The 19,412-nt window shown below is 49.8% G+C and overlaps 2 protein-coding genes across 2 annotated transcripts; one reads left to right on the top strand and one right to left on the bottom strand.

Moving 5' to 3' along the window:
• Window positions 1-3,259: 3,259 nt before the first annotated feature.
• On the top strand, window positions 3,260-11,544 carry LOC108392819 (keratin, type II microfibrillar, component 7C-like). The gene is made up of 4 exons (XM_073213497.1): window positions 3,260-3,372; window positions 4,916-5,094; window positions 5,953-5,995; window positions 6,279-11,544. Exons 1-4 carry the CDS (start codon window positions 3,280-3,282, stop codon window positions 6,324-6,326), a joined length of 363 nt encoding a protein of 120 aa, XP_073069598.1. The 5' UTR covers window positions 3,260-3,279; the 3' UTR covers window positions 6,327-11,544.
• A 143-nt stretch (window positions 11,545-11,687) lies between these two features.
• LOC108392820 (keratin, type II cuticular Hb1) lies at window positions 11,688-18,079 on the bottom strand. The gene is made up of 9 exons (XM_036992301.2): window positions 17,629-18,079; window positions 16,088-16,296; window positions 15,387-15,447; window positions 14,386-14,481; window positions 13,701-13,865; window positions 13,280-13,405; window positions 12,813-13,033; window positions 12,530-12,561; window positions 11,688-12,270 (listed from the first exon to the last, which is right to left on the bottom strand). Exons 1-9 carry the CDS (start codon window positions 17,995-17,997, stop codon window positions 12,041-12,043), a joined length of 1,509 nt encoding a protein of 502 aa, XP_036848196.1. The 5' UTR covers window positions 17,998-18,079; the 3' UTR covers window positions 11,688-12,040.
• Between the last annotated feature and the right edge of the window lie 1,333 nt (window positions 18,080-19,412).

Here is a 19,412-nt window from a genome sequence, read left to right as displayed (position 1 = left end):
CATGTAGGTGATAAAGTAGTAATATCTAGAAATATAAAGAACACTTATAATCCAGTAAGAATAAAGCAAACAACCCAATAGGAACAATGAGCAAAAGAAAAAGGAAATCCATACAGATTGTAAACATTTAAAAAGATAATTCAAACTTAGTAGTAATGAAAATGAAAAGCAAGACCAAAAAGTTATACCATTTAATTGTTGAAATTTAAGATACATTGGAGAAGCTCTGAATCTTTTATACATTGCTGACCAAAGTGTAAACTGTAATTAAACAACTTTGGCAAATCATTTTTGTCTGGTAATTTGATTAACCTATGACCCAGAAATTCCCCTTCTAGATGTATATCAAAAGAATTCTCACATATGTGAATCAGGGATATTTAGAAAAATGTTCAGAGCACCAACTCTGTAAAAGGAAAATCCCAAACCAAACTAAAATAATAATAAAATTACAATAATACAATAAGTGTGGCATATTCTACTCAGTAGAGTACTATGAATCCTAGTGGAGGGCTCCTAGTTACATAATGTTAAAAAAGAAAGCAAGTCCCTGTGGAAGTGATACACTTTTATAAGAAAAATAAACAAGGAAAACTAAAAAATATATTTTTATTTATAGGCATGTATGTAATAAAACCAGAAGAAAAATATAGGAGAACAATAACTCAAATTTGAGGAAGTGGTTACCTCTAGTGTGAAAAGTAGGGGACAGGGTTGGGAAGGAGTATGTAGGTAGATATAAATTATAGCACTGCTTTGGTTCTTGTGTTGGTAAATGGGTTCATGGGTATTTCATTTTCATAATCTATTAAATATGCTATTTATAAGAAATGAAATATAAACATAAGGCCTGACTGAAAATTGAAAGATGAAACATTCAAAAACCTAAAACCAAAATAGTACCTGAAACACAAAGCCATAAATGGGAAGTGAAATAATGTTAAAGTGATTGTTTAGAGGATCAGAGTGTGTTATACACAGTAGGAATGAGTGATGTTTCATGAAACTTATTTCGATTTAGTGCATGAATATGTATGTTATGTCTTATTTTAAGTTGTGGTTAAAAAAAAGCTTGCCAGTCAGTACCTTAGAGAACCTCTTGCCAAAATATACCAACAGATATGCAGGAAAAAGTTCATTGCTACATTGTCATAAAACAAATGTACACATACATGAACTCACAGGAGAGTGGAGAAATAATCATATGTTGGAATACTACACAGCACTGAAAAATAAACAATGCTCCATTCATCAAAATGGCTGACTCTCATTAAAAATAGAATGTTGAGGAGGGAAAAGCAAGTCATAGAAGTATACAAGTGGTATTTTTTTAATATAAAGTTTGGTAAGCAAAAGTAAACAATTGCCTAGGGATTCATACAAAAATGATAAAGTAATAAAGAAAAGCAAGGGAAGGCTTAACACAAAGCCCAGGATAGTAGTTAATTTGGGGATTGGGGTCAGGGATGGAGGGTGCTTTTGGGAGGGTCCCACAGGGGGGCTTCAAAGGTACTAGAACGTACACAAGGATTTGTTTCATTACTGTTGCTGTTTAAATCAATAAGTATATGTTATAAATCCTCTTTCATAGGTATGAGAAATTTATAAAACAAAAGGAAAATGCCGATCAGTTGTGTTCTCTGGTCCCTGGTTACTCCTTCAGTTTGCAGTCATCATCCTGCTCCAAATTCCCTACCTAGTCTCAGAGCTGGAATCCCCAGCCCCAGTCTCTTTCTCTCCTGTCTGTCTTCCACACTGCTAAATTGCATAGCACACCATACTCCTGCCTGTCAAGCACCTCCTGTGGCTCCCATTGCCCCCTCCATAAGCCCAAACTCCTCAGCTCCACACATTGTCCCCACTGAAGCAGCCTTCCCCCCGACCTTCCCTCAAGGCCCATTCTAACCTACAGACCTCCACTTTGCCATGCAGGCTCACAGAATGGCCCCTTCTACCCCTTGTCAGAACTTTGTAATTATATCAAAGGTCACAAAGCCCCCAGGAAGGACAGGCCCCATCTCAGAGGGGAGGATTCTGGGAGCTCCTTGGGCTGGAGCTGGGCTCAGGTGCTCATGGCTGAATTGGAGGAGACTGGCAGCTCTGTTCGTCACGGTGAGACTCATCCATGTGTCTCACAGGGTCCCATGGGATGAGGGGTCTTGGACCCCACCCAGATTTGTTGGGCCCAGCCAGCCACAAGCTTGTCTGCTGTCTATAGCTTTTGGGAATGGGAGCGGAAAGGGTGGGCACTGGGAATAGGGCAGAGACTGGTGGGAGATGATGTTTTTCAGTCTGTTCATATCCATTCCCCACTAACCACATCTGCCTGTAAAGAAATTTGCACTGGGCAGGTGTGAACAGTTCCTGTTCTCTGGGTTGTAGGGTGTGGTGACTTTAGGTCCCTCAGGGTATAGAGCAAAGAGCATGGGCTTAAGATGCAGTCTGGCTCAGTTGTTGATGGGCAGGGTCACTCATGTCCCTCTGGGTCCCTGCTTCCTTGCAAGGTTGATGTAATGAGCATCTGCTTGCCCAGGGAAAGATAATGGAGACAATAACATCTACCTGGTCTACTTCACAGGTAGCCATCAGCTCCAGTGAGATGGTGGAGGTAAAAGATTTTGAAGAGTGCAAGCTTCGGTCACTCTGCATGGGCTATGTACTGGTGGGCGGAGCAGGGTGCTGGAGGGAGAAGCCTCACTGATTTTGTCCTTTGTAGACAACATTTCCCACAGTGGCCTTGGGCTTGGGGAAGAAGCTGGAATCTGGCCACTGATTAATAGCACTCATCAAGTTAAGAAAGTTTCTTCACATTCTTAGTTTTTTAAAAGTATTTTTAAACTTAGGAATTATTGTGTGAATGATAATAATTAGTTTCCTAGAGTTTAATTATCCCTATCCAGGGATAAACCCTATATGATCTCAGTCCAAAGATTCAACTTGACAGACTGCTGTCTGTGTTGTTGCCCTTCATACCCAAGTTCACGCTACTGTTGAACCCACTAGGTGTCACCCACTAGGGTGTCACCCAAATGCATTTCATTCTTTCAACAACCCCTGGGCATAGGGAAGATTATCATCCCCATTTTATAGATGGAGAAATGGAGGTCCCAAGAAGTCTGATGATATGTCCATGATAGAAGGTGGATGGGTGGGTATTGCAACTGTGTTGCTGGTCTCCGTCAAGTGCTCTTGTCTGTTTCCCATGTCCCTGTTCCTCACCCCTATTCGGCTGCCCTCACCCCACAGTGTGCGGACATAAAGGCGACCAAGCAGAAATGCATGCAGACCCTGAGGCACAGCAAGGAGCAGCTGAACAGGCTCAACCAGGCCATCCAGTGGGTGACTGTGGAGGTGGACAGAGCCATGAGTCAGGTGAGGGGTGGGAGTGGGGGGCGGCAGAGAGGTGAATGGTGGGAGGGTGTCCATTATTTACAACCACCAGACTGGTCGACCCCAGTCTTTGGAATAAATGTATAGAGTCTTTCTTTGTGAATGTCCGAGGGACAGGAGTGCGGCTGTGTGTATATGTCATCCTTACTTTGCCAAAGACTCTCTGTATTCCATGTGCGTAAGTAATGAACATGTAGGTAAATATGTGTGAATATGTATGCTTGCTGGCTTATCACTTTTTTGTGTATGTACATTTTTATGTCTGTGTGTTTTGTTTGTCCTATGCAACGTTAAGTTTGAGCCCATCTTCAGAATTTACAAGATTTTATCTAGAAATCCTGTTTTCTGGGTTCTCTTTAAAAATGTGTAGGTCTTGCCATGTTAAACTATGCTCCCACGTGATAATATTTGGTTAGAGAAAAGAAGCCTCTTCACAGGGGGATACACTCCTTTTGTGTGCCATAGACCCCACCACTCCAAATTGCATCCTTTGACACTGAGGCAGAGAGGTCTTTGCCATTTTGCATCACCCTGGCTGGCATTACTATTATCCTTGAGGAAGAGAAAAGGCGCTAATCTGAGTATCTAAATTAGAGAAGGAAAGACAGAAAACATGAAAGGTCCTGTTGATTTCAGGAAAATGAGAGTGTGCACATTTTCTTTGTGGAACTGGATACTATTGATAAATATTTAACATTTGGCCTTTACCTATTGATGCCTCTAGCCAGGCCTCTGTAGGCATTTGCGTTTGTGACTCAGGCTTGTGACTTTAGAAAGGAGAGGTTCCCACATGAATGCTTTCTTTCTCCTAAACCTCAACCTCCTCTCCCCTCTCCCAGCTGGCTTCTGTGTCAAGCTCCTTCCCGCCCCCCACCCTTCCCCAGCTCATGCTCCACCCCAGCAGAAGAAAGAGGTTCTCCTCCTGGTCTTTTTCTTGCTTTCTGCAGGTGTAAGGGGATATGAGGCCCTGAGGTATATCTGTGGGGGTTCTTGCTTCTCCAAGAACTGATGATTTTGCACAGGGATGAGCTGGTCAGGGTCCAGAGGGGGGCAGAGTGAGTGGGTGGACCCCAGCTGCTGTGAGTCCCCCATTGTTTTCCTAAGCAGCAAGCACATGTCACCAAGGCAAGTTTTTATTATTACTGTTTCTCCCCAGAGACTACGAATTCTAATTTTCTGTGAGGAAAGAATATTCTTCCTTTAGTTTCCCTGATGAAACAATAACCCCAGGGCTAGGTGCTAAGCAGCATTGAATACTTTCCGGGCCCTAGCTCTTATTAGAAGTGTTACCATACTAGATGTAAAATCCAAAATCTTTACCCTAGAAACAGGGCAGACACACAAACACACGTCTTAGAACAGGCATGCTCACTCCACACAATGCTCTCTAATTCTTCATTGGCCCTTCAGTCTCTGAATCTTTGACAGGGGAGGCAGAGGGCCAAGGATGTCTTTCCTTCTGGGATCCTCCCTTTACCTCCAGCCCTGCGAACTACAGAAAGCTAAGGACCCCCCTGCTCTGCAGGAGGAGGATGTCTCAGGCAGCACCAAGGGCAAGCTGGCTTGGCTGGAGGCCACCCTGCAGCAGGTTAAGCAGGACATGGCGCGGCAGCTAAGTGAGTACCAGAAGCTCATGATCATCAAGCTGGGCCTGGACTTTGAGATCACCACCTACTGCAAGCTGCTGGAGGTCAAAGAGAGCAGGTGAGGGCTTGGTGGTGCTTCAGATGTGGCCATGGTCTGGAGTGCAGGGCACAGGGGGGCGACCTGGGTATCCAGGGACTTGTTCTCCTAGAGCCATTTTCCCCACCACCATCTTACAGACCTTTAGACAAAACGTCCAGCTAATATGCACACTCAGTGCCTGAGATGGGGCAACTCAGAAAGTCACTCACTGACAGGATCAGAGAGCAGGGGCATTTTGTCCATGGAGACAGCTGCAGAGACCAAGGCCCAGCCAGGGGGATAAGGTTGCCACTGTGGAGTGCTTTCCTCTTAACTCCGACCCTGCTGAGGCAGAGGCTGGGGAAGGCAGGTTTATGGGAACAAGTAGAGCCTTGCTTTTAACCTTAGACAGGGGAACCCACATACAACAGGAACAGGAATGCTGCACTTATTACCTCCTTTAAACCCCTCAAAAACCCCATTATCCCCATTTTACAGAGGAAAAGGAATCTCAGAGAGGGTAAAGAACATCTCAAGGACACAGGTGAAGTGTTGGGTGAGGCTCAAACAATATTATTCAGACAATTGAGCTCTCTCCTATCTCTCCTTTCAAGATAAGTTTAGGTCAAAGAAAGTGTAGATCTTTTGCCTTCTCCTTCCTCTAAGAAGTCATCACTAAAAAGTGAGTTACTCAAACTTAAGTCAGGAAAGATTGAGTTTAAGGTCCAGAGGAGTCTGATGCAAAAGAGCTTTGGGGGTCTGAGAGAACCAAGGGGCTTGCAGGACGGAAAGATTTCTGTCTGTCTGGAGAAGGCCAGAAGCATTTTGTCTTGCAGAATGGAGAATATCACACCAGGAGGATAGATTCACTCACCTGCTTCCTCCGTCTCCCTCTAGGCGGGTTGCAGGCCTGGTCTGGGATTTGGAGCAGGGAGAGGCAGTAAGTAAATAACAGAGGTAACTTGGGTTAGAGGGGTCAGATCTTCTCTCTCCCCTCCTCCTTTGTGTGTATCCTCTTGGGAAGGGAGAAAGGGTCTGCTTCCTTTCTGTGTCTCCCTTTTTAGGGGGCTTTTTCCTCTCTTGTGGGTGATTCTTTGTGTTTGTCCGTGTTGTGGGGGAGTCCCATGGTCTGTTTTTTGAGGGGAGGTTCTGTTGGTGTGTCCTGGGGTGTGGGAGGAGCTTCTGTGGGTTTGTCCTTGTGCAGGAGACTGTTTATTTTTCAGGTGGGGAGAATCTGCGTGTCTGACTTGGAGGAAGGGGTCTGCTGCTAGTCTGCGGAGTTTGCACGTCAGTTTTCTAATGGGCGGGGAGGGTCTGTGAGTCTGCCCCTTGGAGCAGGAGTCTGTATGTCTGTTTTCTGGGACGCAGGAGGAGCGGGGTGTCTCCTTCCAACAGCAGCCCTCCGCTCAGTCCTGGGTAGCCCTCCCACCTGCGAGCCCAGCTCAACCTCCAGGCCTGCCCGCCTGGGGCCGTCTGGAGCGGGCTCCTGAGCCCTGGAGACGAGCGCCCCTGGCGGCCGCTGCGCGCTCTGCGGCTCTGCCGGCTTTGCCGGGTCGTCATCAGCAGCCGTTCCCGCGGATGTTGGATCCTTCCTGTCCCGCTCTGGATAAGTCAAAGAACCCTAGCTTCTGCCGCAGAGACTTGGCCCTGCGTCTCAGACGCCCGCCCTCTCCCATGAACTGGCCCTCACCTCATCTCTGCCTCTTACCGCCCACCCCAGAACGTAGTCTTGGAATAGTTTACTGGACCGTGACAGACCCCTTCCCAGTGCGGAGACGGCTTGGGTGCTGTGCCACTGGGGAGGAATTGTGGACTACCTGGATCCAGCACCCTGCCCTTCCGAACCGTCCCCTTCCTGCTCTTCCTGGGACTCATCCTTTTGCAATACGAAGTTCTGCAGCAGACCGAGCTGGCAGGCTGTTTGCCGCCTGGATTCCATTCCTCTAGCTATGCCCTGAGCAGTCACAAAGCTGATGAATTTGGGGGTGGGGGAGGGAGGGAGAGACACTGCCAGGAAGCAGCCCTCCCCTGGTGGTGTGTGGGTCCACATGGCTTCAACTCGTGGTGGTATAGAACCAGGATCTAAGGGTCAGGGTGGTGGTATCCGCGGACCCTTGGTGAAAGGGAAAGAAGGGGTTAATTCATGCAGCCAGTCTGCTTACCCCCCAGCCTGGGGTGCTGAGTGTTCCCTGAGGGTCAGGGAGAGTGCTTGGTGAGCAAGATGCTCTCCTCCTGGCCCAATGGAGATGATGTTCTGGGAGGGAAGCAGGCTATAAACAAGGAAACAGACCAGAAAGAAAACAGGACAAGATGGGGATGAGGGTTAGCCACCCTCTGTTACCCTGGCAGGAGCACTCAAGTGCAGGCCCTGGGGGTGATGGCCCTCACAGACTGGGGCTGGGTATGAACACAATCAGGTGGCCTAGGCCTGGATTCTAGCTTAACAAATGATCTGTTGGTGGGTTGGGAACAACGTACCGTGGTGGGTGAGTTCATGTGTTTGGAATCAGACCCAGGTTCTAACTCTATGCCTACTTCCAGCACTGCGGTGTAGTTTGGTCTGAGGTTCCAAAGGCAACTGACTTAGGGGTGCAGAAGGTAGGCCAGTTTGGGGGGTGGGGTGGCCAGAGAACGGCTGGGTTTCTGGGTGCTTTCCTTGCCATAGTGGCCTCAGAGGAGCTACGATTCAGTGAACTCACATTCTTTTCCATTGCACAAAGGATTACCTCATCAAGGCACTGGGGAACAATGGTTCCTGCTATGTCCCTGGGTGGGGCCAAGGTGCGTCACTGGCCAGAGGCCCTGGTTTTACCTTTTAAGGTATGCTAGTGCCAGGGTGTCTGCTTGATTCTCTGGGTTGCTGCCTGGAGAACAGACATCCAAAGGGCTCCTCCGTGGGTAAACAGAGCAGCCTCAGGCAAGAGGAATGGGACCCAAACTTGTCTGGCAGGTTGCCACCCACCTGAGAGGTAGGGGACATGCCCCACTGGGCTCGTGCATCAGCCCCATTTAATCAATACTGACAGACACCAACCATATAAATATTTTTACTAACACTCCCAATGCAAAGCAGCTGTCTGAAAGCAGAGTTGTGTCTCCATTTTGCTAGGAGGACATTCTCTGATGTTCAAGGTCAGGTTTTTCCAGCTGCTGGTGTGCCCATCATGTGGAGGAAGGAGCTCTGTGGGAAGTGCAGAAGGACCTGCCACCTAGGGGTTGTCAGCAGGTTGTCTGCACTTGCATCACTGAGGACTGATGGCCCACATTTCCCTTTTCCAAATAAGCCTGATGTCAGTGCGGGAGATTCCAAAGAAACCTCTGGTGTCAGGTTTGAGTCTCTTGCTGGGCCACATGGGCCACAAGCAATGTTTGTGCTTGGGGACTGATTCTCTGAGTGGCTCCCTGGCCATGGGCCACATTCCAGCTTGGGGTGGGGGATAACTGCTTGGCACACTTGTGAAGAGTCATTCACTAGCCCATTTACAAGCTTTCTGTGTTGGGGTGACTTCTGAGGGGAAGAGGGTCATCACCAGTTCAGTTGTTGCTTCTCAGCAGAAGGGGACCCCAAAGGATCAGCCCTCCATTGGCTCCTCATGCCTGCCTCACATTTAATAGCACTTAAACATGATGAATGTAGCTTAGCTGTGTTTGTGTGTGTATTTGGGCCCTTCAAGGGCAGTGACTGTCTCCTCCATCCGTTGCGAGGGCCTGCCACGTAGTGAATGCAAACGGGTCTAGGTTTTGTGGTCCTATTTGGTCTGCTCTGTCCTTGGATGAATTGGGCCCTGTTCTTCCACCATTGATATGTCTTACCCCGTGGAAACCTCTTGGGGGTCTCTTGATGATCTACTAAATGCCATCCTTCCTGATGGGGCTCCAGCTGCACTCTAGCAATCAGACCAGTGTGGAGGAAGGCAAGAAGGGCTGAGTTTCTGTTCCCAGTCTTCTGCCACCTTGACCAAAGTCACCTGTTTCTGGGCCTCAGTTCTGCCCTTTCCAGATCTAACTGGTGAGGATTCATTTATCCCTTTTATTTTTCCTCCCTACTTAACCTTTCTTCACCACAGTTTATCTGTAAAATAAGAATCCTAACTATCATAGTGTTGTTTGGGAATTAATTGTTACTATATGTAAAGTGCTTAAAGCATAGAGAGAATGATAGAAATGTAATTAGTATTTCACTTAACAGAGTTCTTGTTTTTGAGCACCCTTAAAGGAGTTACTACGAAGTTGAAGACCAATGAACTCCATCTGCCCCAGTTGGTGCTAAAGTGACTGGAGGGCAGAAGGGCAGGGAGGTGAGCCCAAGGGGTAGGGCCAAGACCCCCTAGCCAGAGGGCATCTCTCCTGTGACCCCCAGCAGTGCCTGCCCATTATCATCCCACCTCAGCCCTGTTCTCTGTGACTCCACCTCACCAGCATGAACCCACTGGTGTCCCCACACAGGTTCTCCCCTAGCACATGTACACAGGCGGGCACACACACACACACACACACACAATCACTCACACACATATAAATATATTTATACACAGATGCCTGGAGATGTGCACATACCCAGATGCTGTATTGTTCTGCTCATAGACAGCTGTCTAGAGACAGCTCTGTGGAATGATACAGACAGGATGCATACAGCACAGTTGCATGGCTTCTGACTCCCTGCTTTCCTATAGTGCTTAGTCCTTTCCTTCTGGCTCCTAGTCCTTTCCCAACTCTCCTAAAGAATAATAGAGCTTTAAACTGGTAAGGGACCTTAGCAACTATATAGTTAAAACACTCTATTTCACTAGTGAATTCACAGAGGCCCAGAGAGGGGAGGCAACTTGCTAAAAGTCACACAGCCAGGTGTTCCATTTTCTTCACCATTCTGCATCATTAATATTTTGTGTTTGATTGATTCACCCTGTTCTCCTGCCTGCGCCTGCCCAGAGGTGGCAAGGTAGAGCTGGAGTGGGAGATAGAAGGGTCAGAGCTGGAAGGCGAATGAGAGAGGTAAGTGGGGCAGGTCATCAAGGCTCAGCCAGGCTGGTGAGACCAGTGAGATGGGAAGGGAGGGGTTAGTTGACAGAGAAGAGAAGTCCTTCAGGACTGGAATTGCAGGTGACTTCTGAACTGAGGAGGGCTGGAGGGATGGGACTGGTGCTTGGGCCTCAGGTCTGGACTCCTGACAGGAACTGCTTCTGAGCTGTGTGGTGTCACAGCAGAGGGACTTTCCCAGGGCTTTGTCCTGTTCAGAATTCCATCAGGAGGGTGGCAGGGCCATGTTAGTTCAAAGGAGATTGATTCTATCCATTGAAAGAGCCTTTGTCTTTTCAGGACATTGGTTCTGGCTCTCAATTTTCTTAATTATTTCTATTGCCCTGGGGAATGGAGGATGGACTTATATTTCTGCTATGGTTTTCTGGGCCTGGGACTGGAAGTTTAAGATTCACCCTTCTGTACAGACCTGTCTTCAGGGACTTGCCTTGGCCCATAGTGAGGCTGAGGGGCTAACTCCCTACTCCCTCTGGTGCTTGTGAGATTCTTATCAGTATCAAGTGGGGACAGTCACCTGCTTGAAGGCCCTGGAAGACATAATGATTTCTGTCTTGAAATTTCTGATCACAGATATAAATGTAATAAGATGTAAGTGTGATCAGTTTATAGATATGCACAAGAGGCTGGCCATGGCTCTGAGCACTGGGATTTCTACTTTGTATTCTGTGAAAGAGTGCTGGTAACAATGAATGTGTAGTGTGATTATTTTGTGGCAGGCATTGTCTAAATACTTTACATATATGAAATTCCTTAATCCTCTCATCAACCATATGAGGTAGGTGCTCTTTTGATCATTCTTGCTTTAGGGATGTGGAAACTGAGGCACAGAGAGGTTCAGTAAATTGTGTAAGGTCGGTCAGCTAGTAAGAAACAGAGCCCATCTGGACCCAGGTGATCTGGTTTCAGATTCTGTGGGCTCACCTCTGTGCACCATCATCATATGGTTATGTGCTGTTTTCTGTCTTTGAGGTAATTTATCAGCTATGGCAGGTCTCCAACCCCAAAAGGATGCCATTAAAAAAAAAGTAACCATATCAAAGGCTTTTTGAAGGTTTAAGTCATGTTTATGTGTTTACCCCTTAAAGAATTTTAATAAATTACTCAAGCATGAGTCTTCCTCATCAAAGCAATGAGTGATGTTTCCATAAGTGTTGAGTCACTGGTAAATCTAATTTTCATTATACGTCATTTTACAGATACGCACAGGGTTGTTTTCTGGGAGGCAACTGTGGTTTAATGAAATGAGCACTGGAGATACACACAGTGTTCAAAGTCAGCTGTACCAGTGAACACAGCGTCGGGCCCTGCCCCAGTCCCTGAGCACCTCTGAGCTCTGGTTTCTTCATCTGCAAGATGTATCATGAAGGTGGTATGGCATATGGATAAGATCGTTAAGGTTGTGTGGATAAAATTACCTCATGAAGAGGCTGGCACAACCCTTAGCTAACTCTGAGACTGTTGTGAGCCCAGAGAGAGAGGACGGTACTGAAGATCCCGAGCGAGGGCTCTTTTTGGGCTCCTTTTTCTCCATGTGACTTTGGAGACCTTCCTAACCCAGACCCTTGAGGATAACAGAGGTACAGACAAGGCCCAGGTCAACTACACTGATTTATTGGAAACACAGAAGAAGACGGAGATGAACACTGCAGAGGAGGAAGGGGAGAGGCTTGGGGGGCCTATGGTGATTGGTCCTGGTCCTCCCTGCCCCTGGACTCCCTTCCTGTGGATGTCAAAGGGACATCTTTCTAGGGTAGCCTTTCTCAGCGCCCAGGAAGAGGGAATCACAGACATGAGAGGCCAGGAGGGAAGAGACCTTTCAAAGTGCCAGAGAAGTAGCAGAGTGCTTGCTCCACCCTGTGGGGTGAGTGGGTGCTGGGAGGGGCTGGACCAGGCCAGGCGGGGCCATCTGGGGCTGCACAGGAGAGATGTCAGGCTTGAGTTGGGGTGCCTAAAATTTGCGGCAGCTGCTGGCACAGGAGCCCACACCGTAGGAACTGATGCCACAGGAGCCGAGGCCACAAGATGTGATGGAATTACAGGGGCCACAGGGTGCGCAGATTCCGGTGCTCACTGCCAGGTTCCCGCTGCACGGGGCGCTGCAGGCACTGCCCGTCACTGGCCGGGCGCCGGACACAGTCAGGTCCCCGCAAACGACCCCGCCCCGGGAGCTGCTGACACCTGTGAACCCCAAAGGTTTAGTCAAAATTCTGGGGGACAAACCATCCCATCTCCTCAATGATGCCTATCCCCAAGCCCGGAGCACTAGATGATTGGAATTCAGAGCATCTTTACTTGAAAACCCTACATCCATCTGGCCCAGAGCTGTTGTCTTTCTCAAACCCCTCCTGGCTGTGATGCCAGCTGGCTCTTTAGGTTTCTGTGGTTTCATACCACAGAAAGGGAGTAAATCCATCCACCCAGGGCCTATGTTACTCACAGACATTCACGGCCCCAACGCCTTCACACAGTCTGAGAGGGAAGAAGAAAAAGGCAACATTATTGAGTTGGCTGGAGTTGCAGACAGAGCTCCCCATTCTTGGGGTGCGTCCGGAGGTGGTCAAAAGAGCAGGAGCAGAGGGTCCCTGGGAATAGCCCTCCCAAACTGCCCCCTACCCCAAGATAATAAATGATAGGTTCTCCTACACCCCAGGCCATTTCTCAGCCAAGAGAAAGGGTGGCATTTCTTGAAGAGGCAGGTCAGAGTAAGGTTTGGGCCCCACCTCTGCTCCTCGCCCTCCAGCAGGCGCCTGTAGGTGGCGATCTCGATGTCCAGGCCCAGCTTGGAGTTCATCACCTCCTGGTACTCCTTGAGCAGGCAGGCCATGTCCTGCTTGGCCTTCCCCAGGGCGGCCTCCAGCTCAGCCAGCTTGCAGCGGGCGTCGTTGAGGGCAGCCTCACCCTGCTGTTCGGCCTGGGTCACTGCAGCCTCCAGCTTGGAGTTCTGGGGGTCCAGGAGAGAACAAGGTGGGTTATGGTCCCTGGGTCCCCCTGGCCATCTCCTGGTTGTGTCTGGTCTCTCCCAGCCAGTGGGGAACACCCAGGACAGGGCCCTTGCCTTCATCACCTGGGTCCCCTAAGTGGCCACAACCAGGGACTCTAGTCATGCAAACAGGCTGGGGAAGAATGGTGAGATCCATCCTGGGCACACACTGCCTGTGGGATTCTAGGGAGACCCCACGACCCATACCTGGCACTTGGCATTCTCGACCTCCGCGGTCAGCCTCTGGATCATGCGGTTCAGCTCATTGATCTCCTCCTTGGTGCGGCGCAGGGTCTCCCCATGCCGGATCACTGTGGCCTTGATCTCTTCGCACTGAGGGGAAGCAGAGATGCTCCTGAGGCTCAGGATGGGAACCCTACCGGTTCAGGTCACCATGGATGATATTGCAGGTTGTGCAGTGCTCAGCCTGTGCAACCATATAGGGAAGCCGTGCCCTGCCACGCCAACAACACACTGAGAGCTTTTTGCCCCTCTTCTATCATCTCTAGGGAAGGACAGCCCACAGTTCTTTAGGGATCAGAATTACCAACAAAGAAGTTGTTTCTAATATATTCATCACATCCCTCCCACTGCCACGTCTTGAAGGCAGGTGTCCTGGGCCTCTCACCTTGGTGCGGTACCAGGACTCAGCCTCGGCCCGGCTGCGGCTGGCAATGTCGTCGTACTGAGCCTTGATCTCAGCCACAATGCAGTCCATGTTCAGGTCCCGGCTGTTGTCCATCTTGACGATGACTGAGGTGTCTGAGATGTGGGACTGGAGGACGCGGATCTCCTGTAGTGGTGGGAGGGGACAGAGCTTCTTTGGCCAGAGCCCCACTCTTGGCAGCCCGCCGTCTCACAGACCTTCCCTGTCCCCTTTCTCTGCTTCCTCCATAGCCTCGCTGTCTAAGCCCCAGTCTCACCGGGGAAGTCTCCCCCTCAGCCCCGGGGCCTCCCAATGCTCTCCAGGTCCAGAGACCAGAGGCTGACAGGGGCCAAGTCTGAGGCCCACTGCCTGATTTAGGTGAGGGCCTCCTGTCTCCATCCTTTGGGTCTAGGGTCAGCATTTACCAGTTTGTGATGACTGTCACCACAGCAACCAGGAACACCAGCTTGTGGGGGGCATGGCAGATGAGACCAAAGCCACCCTTCTTCACCTTCTGACAGCAAACCTGTCCCAGGTCAGTCCATCTGCTCTGTACTCCCCCTCTCCCTCCAACCCAGGGGCTCAGAAGCCAAATAAATGGTGGCAAGTCCTTCCCAGTGTCTAACTCACATCTGTCTTGCTGCCCCCCTGCTCTGTGGCCCCTCACCTCCTCATACAGCCGCCGCAGGAAGTCGATCTCCTGGATCAGGGCCTCTGCGTTGGCCTCCAGGTCCGACTTGCGCAGGTAGGCACAGTCCACATCCTAAAGGGAGAGGGTGGTACAGGAGTCACACAGGTGAGACAGCACAGAGCTCTCCCCAGCAGGGGGCACCCCATCAGGCTGGGTGGAGACCCTCCTGAGCTCCCCGTGCAGAGCCTGCTGAAGTCCTCTGTGCAGTCGGAGGGGTCAGGAGCAGGTTCGGGTAAGGGTGGGGACCCCAAGGTTTCCAGGCACATCGTCTGGTGTCACCGGGATGGTCCCTCTAGAATGCACACGTGCCACTCTCACTGAAACTAGGATCTAGTGTAAAATGGGTCACCTCTAATGCGGCCCTGCCTCCCTGGGCTTTGAAATCTCAGGGAATACACTGTAGTCTGTGGTCAGAATGGAGGTCTTTGGCCAGAAGAGATCAACTCTGTTCCTTCCAAGCCAGGGTGGCTCAGGCTGACACCTGTGACCGCCGTGCCTCAGTGTCCTCAAAGTGACACTGCCGTCCTCATGGGGAATGGCTAGAAGGACCTGCCCAGAGTCCACATGTGGCACCTGTGCCGAGTTGAGTCCAAGAGGTGAGGAACAGGGGACTATTCCTGCCAACATGTGCCAACTGTTATGGCCTGAGTGTGCTGCCCTCCCTGGGCATCCATGTGCTCTTTCACTCACAAACATTTCCTGAGTGCCCGCTCTCTGCCAGGCTCAGGGCGTGAGGAGGTGGGAACCATGGGCTGGACGGCAGCCACCTGGGCTGGGGGGAGGCCTGCGCTGCTTGAAGCAGGCTTGTTCTCCACTTCCCAGGGCCACCAGGAGCACGGGGGCATCTGGGGCAAGGAGTGCGGGGGACGCTGGGCTCTGTGATTGTGGGGAGTCACCCAGCCTCTCTGACTGCAGAGCTGCCTCCTGCCTATGCCCTCGTTTCTGAATTATGGGTGGAGTATTCTGGGGTCACTCACCTTCTTCAGGGCCACAAATTCATTCTCAGCGGTGGCCCTTAGTGCCACCTCCTCTTCATACCTGGGGACAAAGGGCACGAAGTTCACTGACTAGCACTTCAATAGGCTGGGATTTGAAGGAAAAGAAAGACAAAGAAGGCCAGACACACACAAGCCAGGAACTGGGTTTTCTGGAGGTGGTCAGAGAATCAGGCTCTGGGACTAGAAGGGTCCCTGTGTCTCCTTTCCCTCTGTGCACTCAGACCAGCCCTGTCACCACCCAGTGCTCTTCCTGGCTCAGGGACTGTCACCTGACCGGGCCCAGGGTGGGTGCGTCGCACACCTTGGAAGCCTCCTCTCTGCTTCTGGATGCAGCCCCTGGGGGGCAGGAACTCACCCTAGATCTGTGCCCCCTTCATCCTTCATGCTTACTTGCTCATTCCTGCCCCTTTCTCAGGTCCTAAAAAGCACCTGGACATAGAGTGGATGCTCAAAAATGTTTGCTGAATTAATGAAATAAACACATAGTGATGAGGTAGCTGGAGCAGCTCAGATTGACTCCAGTGTTTAAACTCTCATCCCAGAAAAGAACATGGTCCCCACAGGCTTTCCATCCCTGACTTCTTCCTCTTGGGAAGTTCCTCTTGTGGTCTAGCCCAAATGCATCCTGCCTGGATTTAACCCCATTTCCTTTGCCCAAACCCTCCTCCTGAGGCGCTCACTTCTTCTTGTAGCCCTCCAGCACCTCCTGCACATGGTTGAGCTCAGAGGCCAGCCTCCCGCTGTCGGCCTCCGCACACTCGGCCTCCCGCCTCAGGGTCTCGATGTAGCCATTGAACAGCGGCTCCAGGTTGCTCTCACAGCACTGGCGGTTCTGGTAGAACTGCCACTTGGTCTCCAGCAGCTTGTTCTGCTGCTCCAGGAAGCGCACCTGGGTAGAAGTGGAGAAAAGTGGGTCAAAGGAGCCCATATCCACCGCCCTCCTCAGAGAGCAGCAGAGTCCAGGCAGAGCCAGCAGTGGGGTGTGCAGAGGAAGGGGTGGCTGGGGTGGCCCCTGCTGGGCTCTTCTGGGCCAAGGACGTACCGGGAGCATCCGTGTTTCATGACCACTTGGTCAGGCCTGAGTGAGTAGAAGTCTCAAGGCTGCCTTGGCCTCATCTTTCCTTTCAAGGTCATGGCCAGCTCATCCCCTGCACCATACAGAACTCTGGCGTGAACTTGGGGCTGAGAAAGGAAAACTACAGCCCAGCATTGGCAGGGGAATCAGAGGAGAACCTGGACGTGAAGCCCAGCCTCCTGCTCCTGAATCAGGACTTTCCATGCTTGAGTCCTGGCCACTTTTCTGGAGTATGTGGGCCAGCAACAGGATGCAGTGGCTGTCTGGGTGGGGCAGCTCCTGCTGGGGAGGAGAGGGGTAGCTGGGCCCCAAAGCCCCAGTGGCCTAGAAAGCTGGGGAGATCCTGAGCTTGGAGTCTTGCTCTGTCACCCACTCTTGGTGGGACCTGGCCAGACCCTGTCCTCCGTCCCTGCCCCCTTTCTCTTCTGTGCGTACTCACAGAGCTGGCCGGGGGCAGTGGTTCTCAGATATGATCCTTCTCAGGCTGCCTTCAGGATTTTGCTGCCTTTTATTTTATTTAGGGTGTATCAATAAATGGATCTGCTGAATATTTTACACTTAAGCAGGGTTAAAGGGATATTTTTATATTACCACCATAGTTGGGAATCCAATATCACTTTTGAGTTCCATAAGAGGAGCTCCAAAAATATTAAATTCTAGCTGAAACTGTTGCCCCTTAGCAGCAACTGAACCTGAGGCTTGCTTTCTTTATTAGAATCTCATATTAGAGGGATGTTAAAGACATTTCAGCACCCAATGAGATTTTCTCCATTAATGTTAAGGAATGAAACAAACATGAAAGGAAGTGCATTTTCTCATCAGTGGTTTAATGTTATTTAATGCTTTAATGTACCACCTAAAACTATCACTTAATATATCAGCAGTCCCCATTCCTCCCAGGACTCCCAGGCTCAGGAAGTGGGTGTTGAGGACCCTGCCTATCTGGGCAGAGGTTTATATAATAGTGCTATCAAATTAGGAGGTGCTGTTGTATACTCAGGTCTCTGTGTATCTGTGCCCTGGATATGTATCCACATCCTCCATCAGACTGGGGTTCACCTGTACCACGTACCCCTGCCGTTGACTCCCCTCAGTGGCCAGCCCAGGAATGGGAGGGTCAGGAAGGGTGTGATCAAGGACACCAACCTTGTCAATGAAGGCAGCGAACCTGCTGTTGAGGCACTTGATCTGCTCCTTCTCCTCCTGCTTCACGCACTGCGCATTGGGGTCGATCTCCAGGTTGAGGGGCGTGAGCAGGCTCTCGTTGACGGACACGGAGGTGATGCAGGGCGGGTTGGGCCCGCACACGCCACCGGAGCGGTATCCGAAGCTGCGGCCACAGGAGCCGGAGCGGAAGGCCCCGCAGACGCTGCGGCTGCCGAAGGTCCCGGTGATGCCGCGGTAGCAGGAGAGGCCGCTGTAGGGGGCTGCCGTGATGCAGCAGCGGCCTGGCCTGGGCCCGCAGGCCGAGGCGCAGCTGAAGGTGCGGCCGCAGAATCCCGATCCGCAAGTCATGGTGCTTCTGGAGGTGTGTGTTGCAGAGTATAGGGTGGGTGATCTGGAGTCTTGTGGGAACTCCAACGTGCTCCTCAAGGGCCGCAGTCCTATTTATGCTCGGATCCTAGGGGCTTGGCTATGCAGATGAAGGTGGGGCAATTTGTGCTTTATGGGCTTGGGCGGCTAGCCGGTTCCAAAACCTCTTTAGAACGTGGTTTAATGGTGGAGTGGCCCCCACCCTCCTCTGTGTAAAGGATGCCAACCTCTGGGCTGTAGGGGCACTCAGCATGTTTCATCTTCAAAGTGCCTTGCCAGCAGGGCATGCATTCATCTGAGGATTATGGGGAGGGAAGGGCAGGGCAGGGGAGGGGAGGGAGGAATGGGGCCAGGAGAAGGGAGGAGAAGGGTGGCCAGATCCTGGGAGAAGCAGGGGACCTGTGTTTGTGTAGGGGTAGTGGTGAATGGGGATGGGACCCGGGAAAGACTAAACTTTTAATAAATAACATCTAGAAGTTCCCATTACAGTAGTGTCCTATGTGCTACTATAACAGAAATCTGTATTTTCCCCATTTTAGAATGTCTAGTGGGCTGCTGAAATACATCTGATTTTTCCTATCATGGCAGTAGCTACCAGCAGATTATTACGTATTTGTGTTTCATGTCTTTTTCAACTTCAATTATGAAAGTTTTCAAACATATAGAAAAGTTGGAAGAATAGTATAATTAATGCCCTGAGATGTTCCACCTCAGTACCTAAATTCAACAGTTGTTAGCATTGTTCCATATTTGTTTTCATATTTGCCCAATTTTTTGACAGTTACAGAAAGCATGAGAGGTAACCTTTAAATGCTACAGCATGCGTTTCTTAAGAATAAGGCCAATACCATTTTGCATGCAAGAAAATTAACAATAATTCCAAAGAATCATTTACTATCCATTCCATTTTTGATTTTCCTAATTGTCCTAAGAACTTTTAAAAATAGGTTTCATGTGATTTCACTGGTGGCTCTACCCTGTGCATTTTCTATATCCTGGAAGTTAACTCTAGAGCTGGACTCTTCAATATGGTAACCAACAGACACATGTGGCTATTTAAATTTAAATTATTTAAAATTAAATTCAAAATCTAGTTCCTCAGCTGCACTAGCCACATGCTACATATGACCAGTGGCTACCTTATTGGACAGTGCAGATACAGAATTATTCCACAATCACACCAGCATCTATTGGACAGCATTCGTCTAGAGGCTTGACTGGGTTTAACTGAAACATTTTTTTTGGCAGAATACTTTATAAGTGATGGTATCTAACTGATTGTATCATCCCAAGAAGTACCTGTTATTTGTGCTGCTCAGTTGGATCACTTGAGTACATTTCCTTCTTTACAATTAGAAAGAAGTCTGTAGGGAAACATAGGTCCTATTTTGAGCAGA

The sequence above is a fragment of the Manis javanica genome, chromosome 10 (genome assembly GCF_040802235.1).
Source record: "Manis javanica isolate MJ-LG chromosome 10, MJ_LKY, whole genome shotgun sequence".
Taxonomy (NCBI): domain Eukaryota; kingdom Metazoa; phylum Chordata; class Mammalia; order Pholidota; family Manidae; genus Manis; species Manis javanica.
This window is presented reverse-complemented; position numbering and strand designations above follow the sequence as displayed.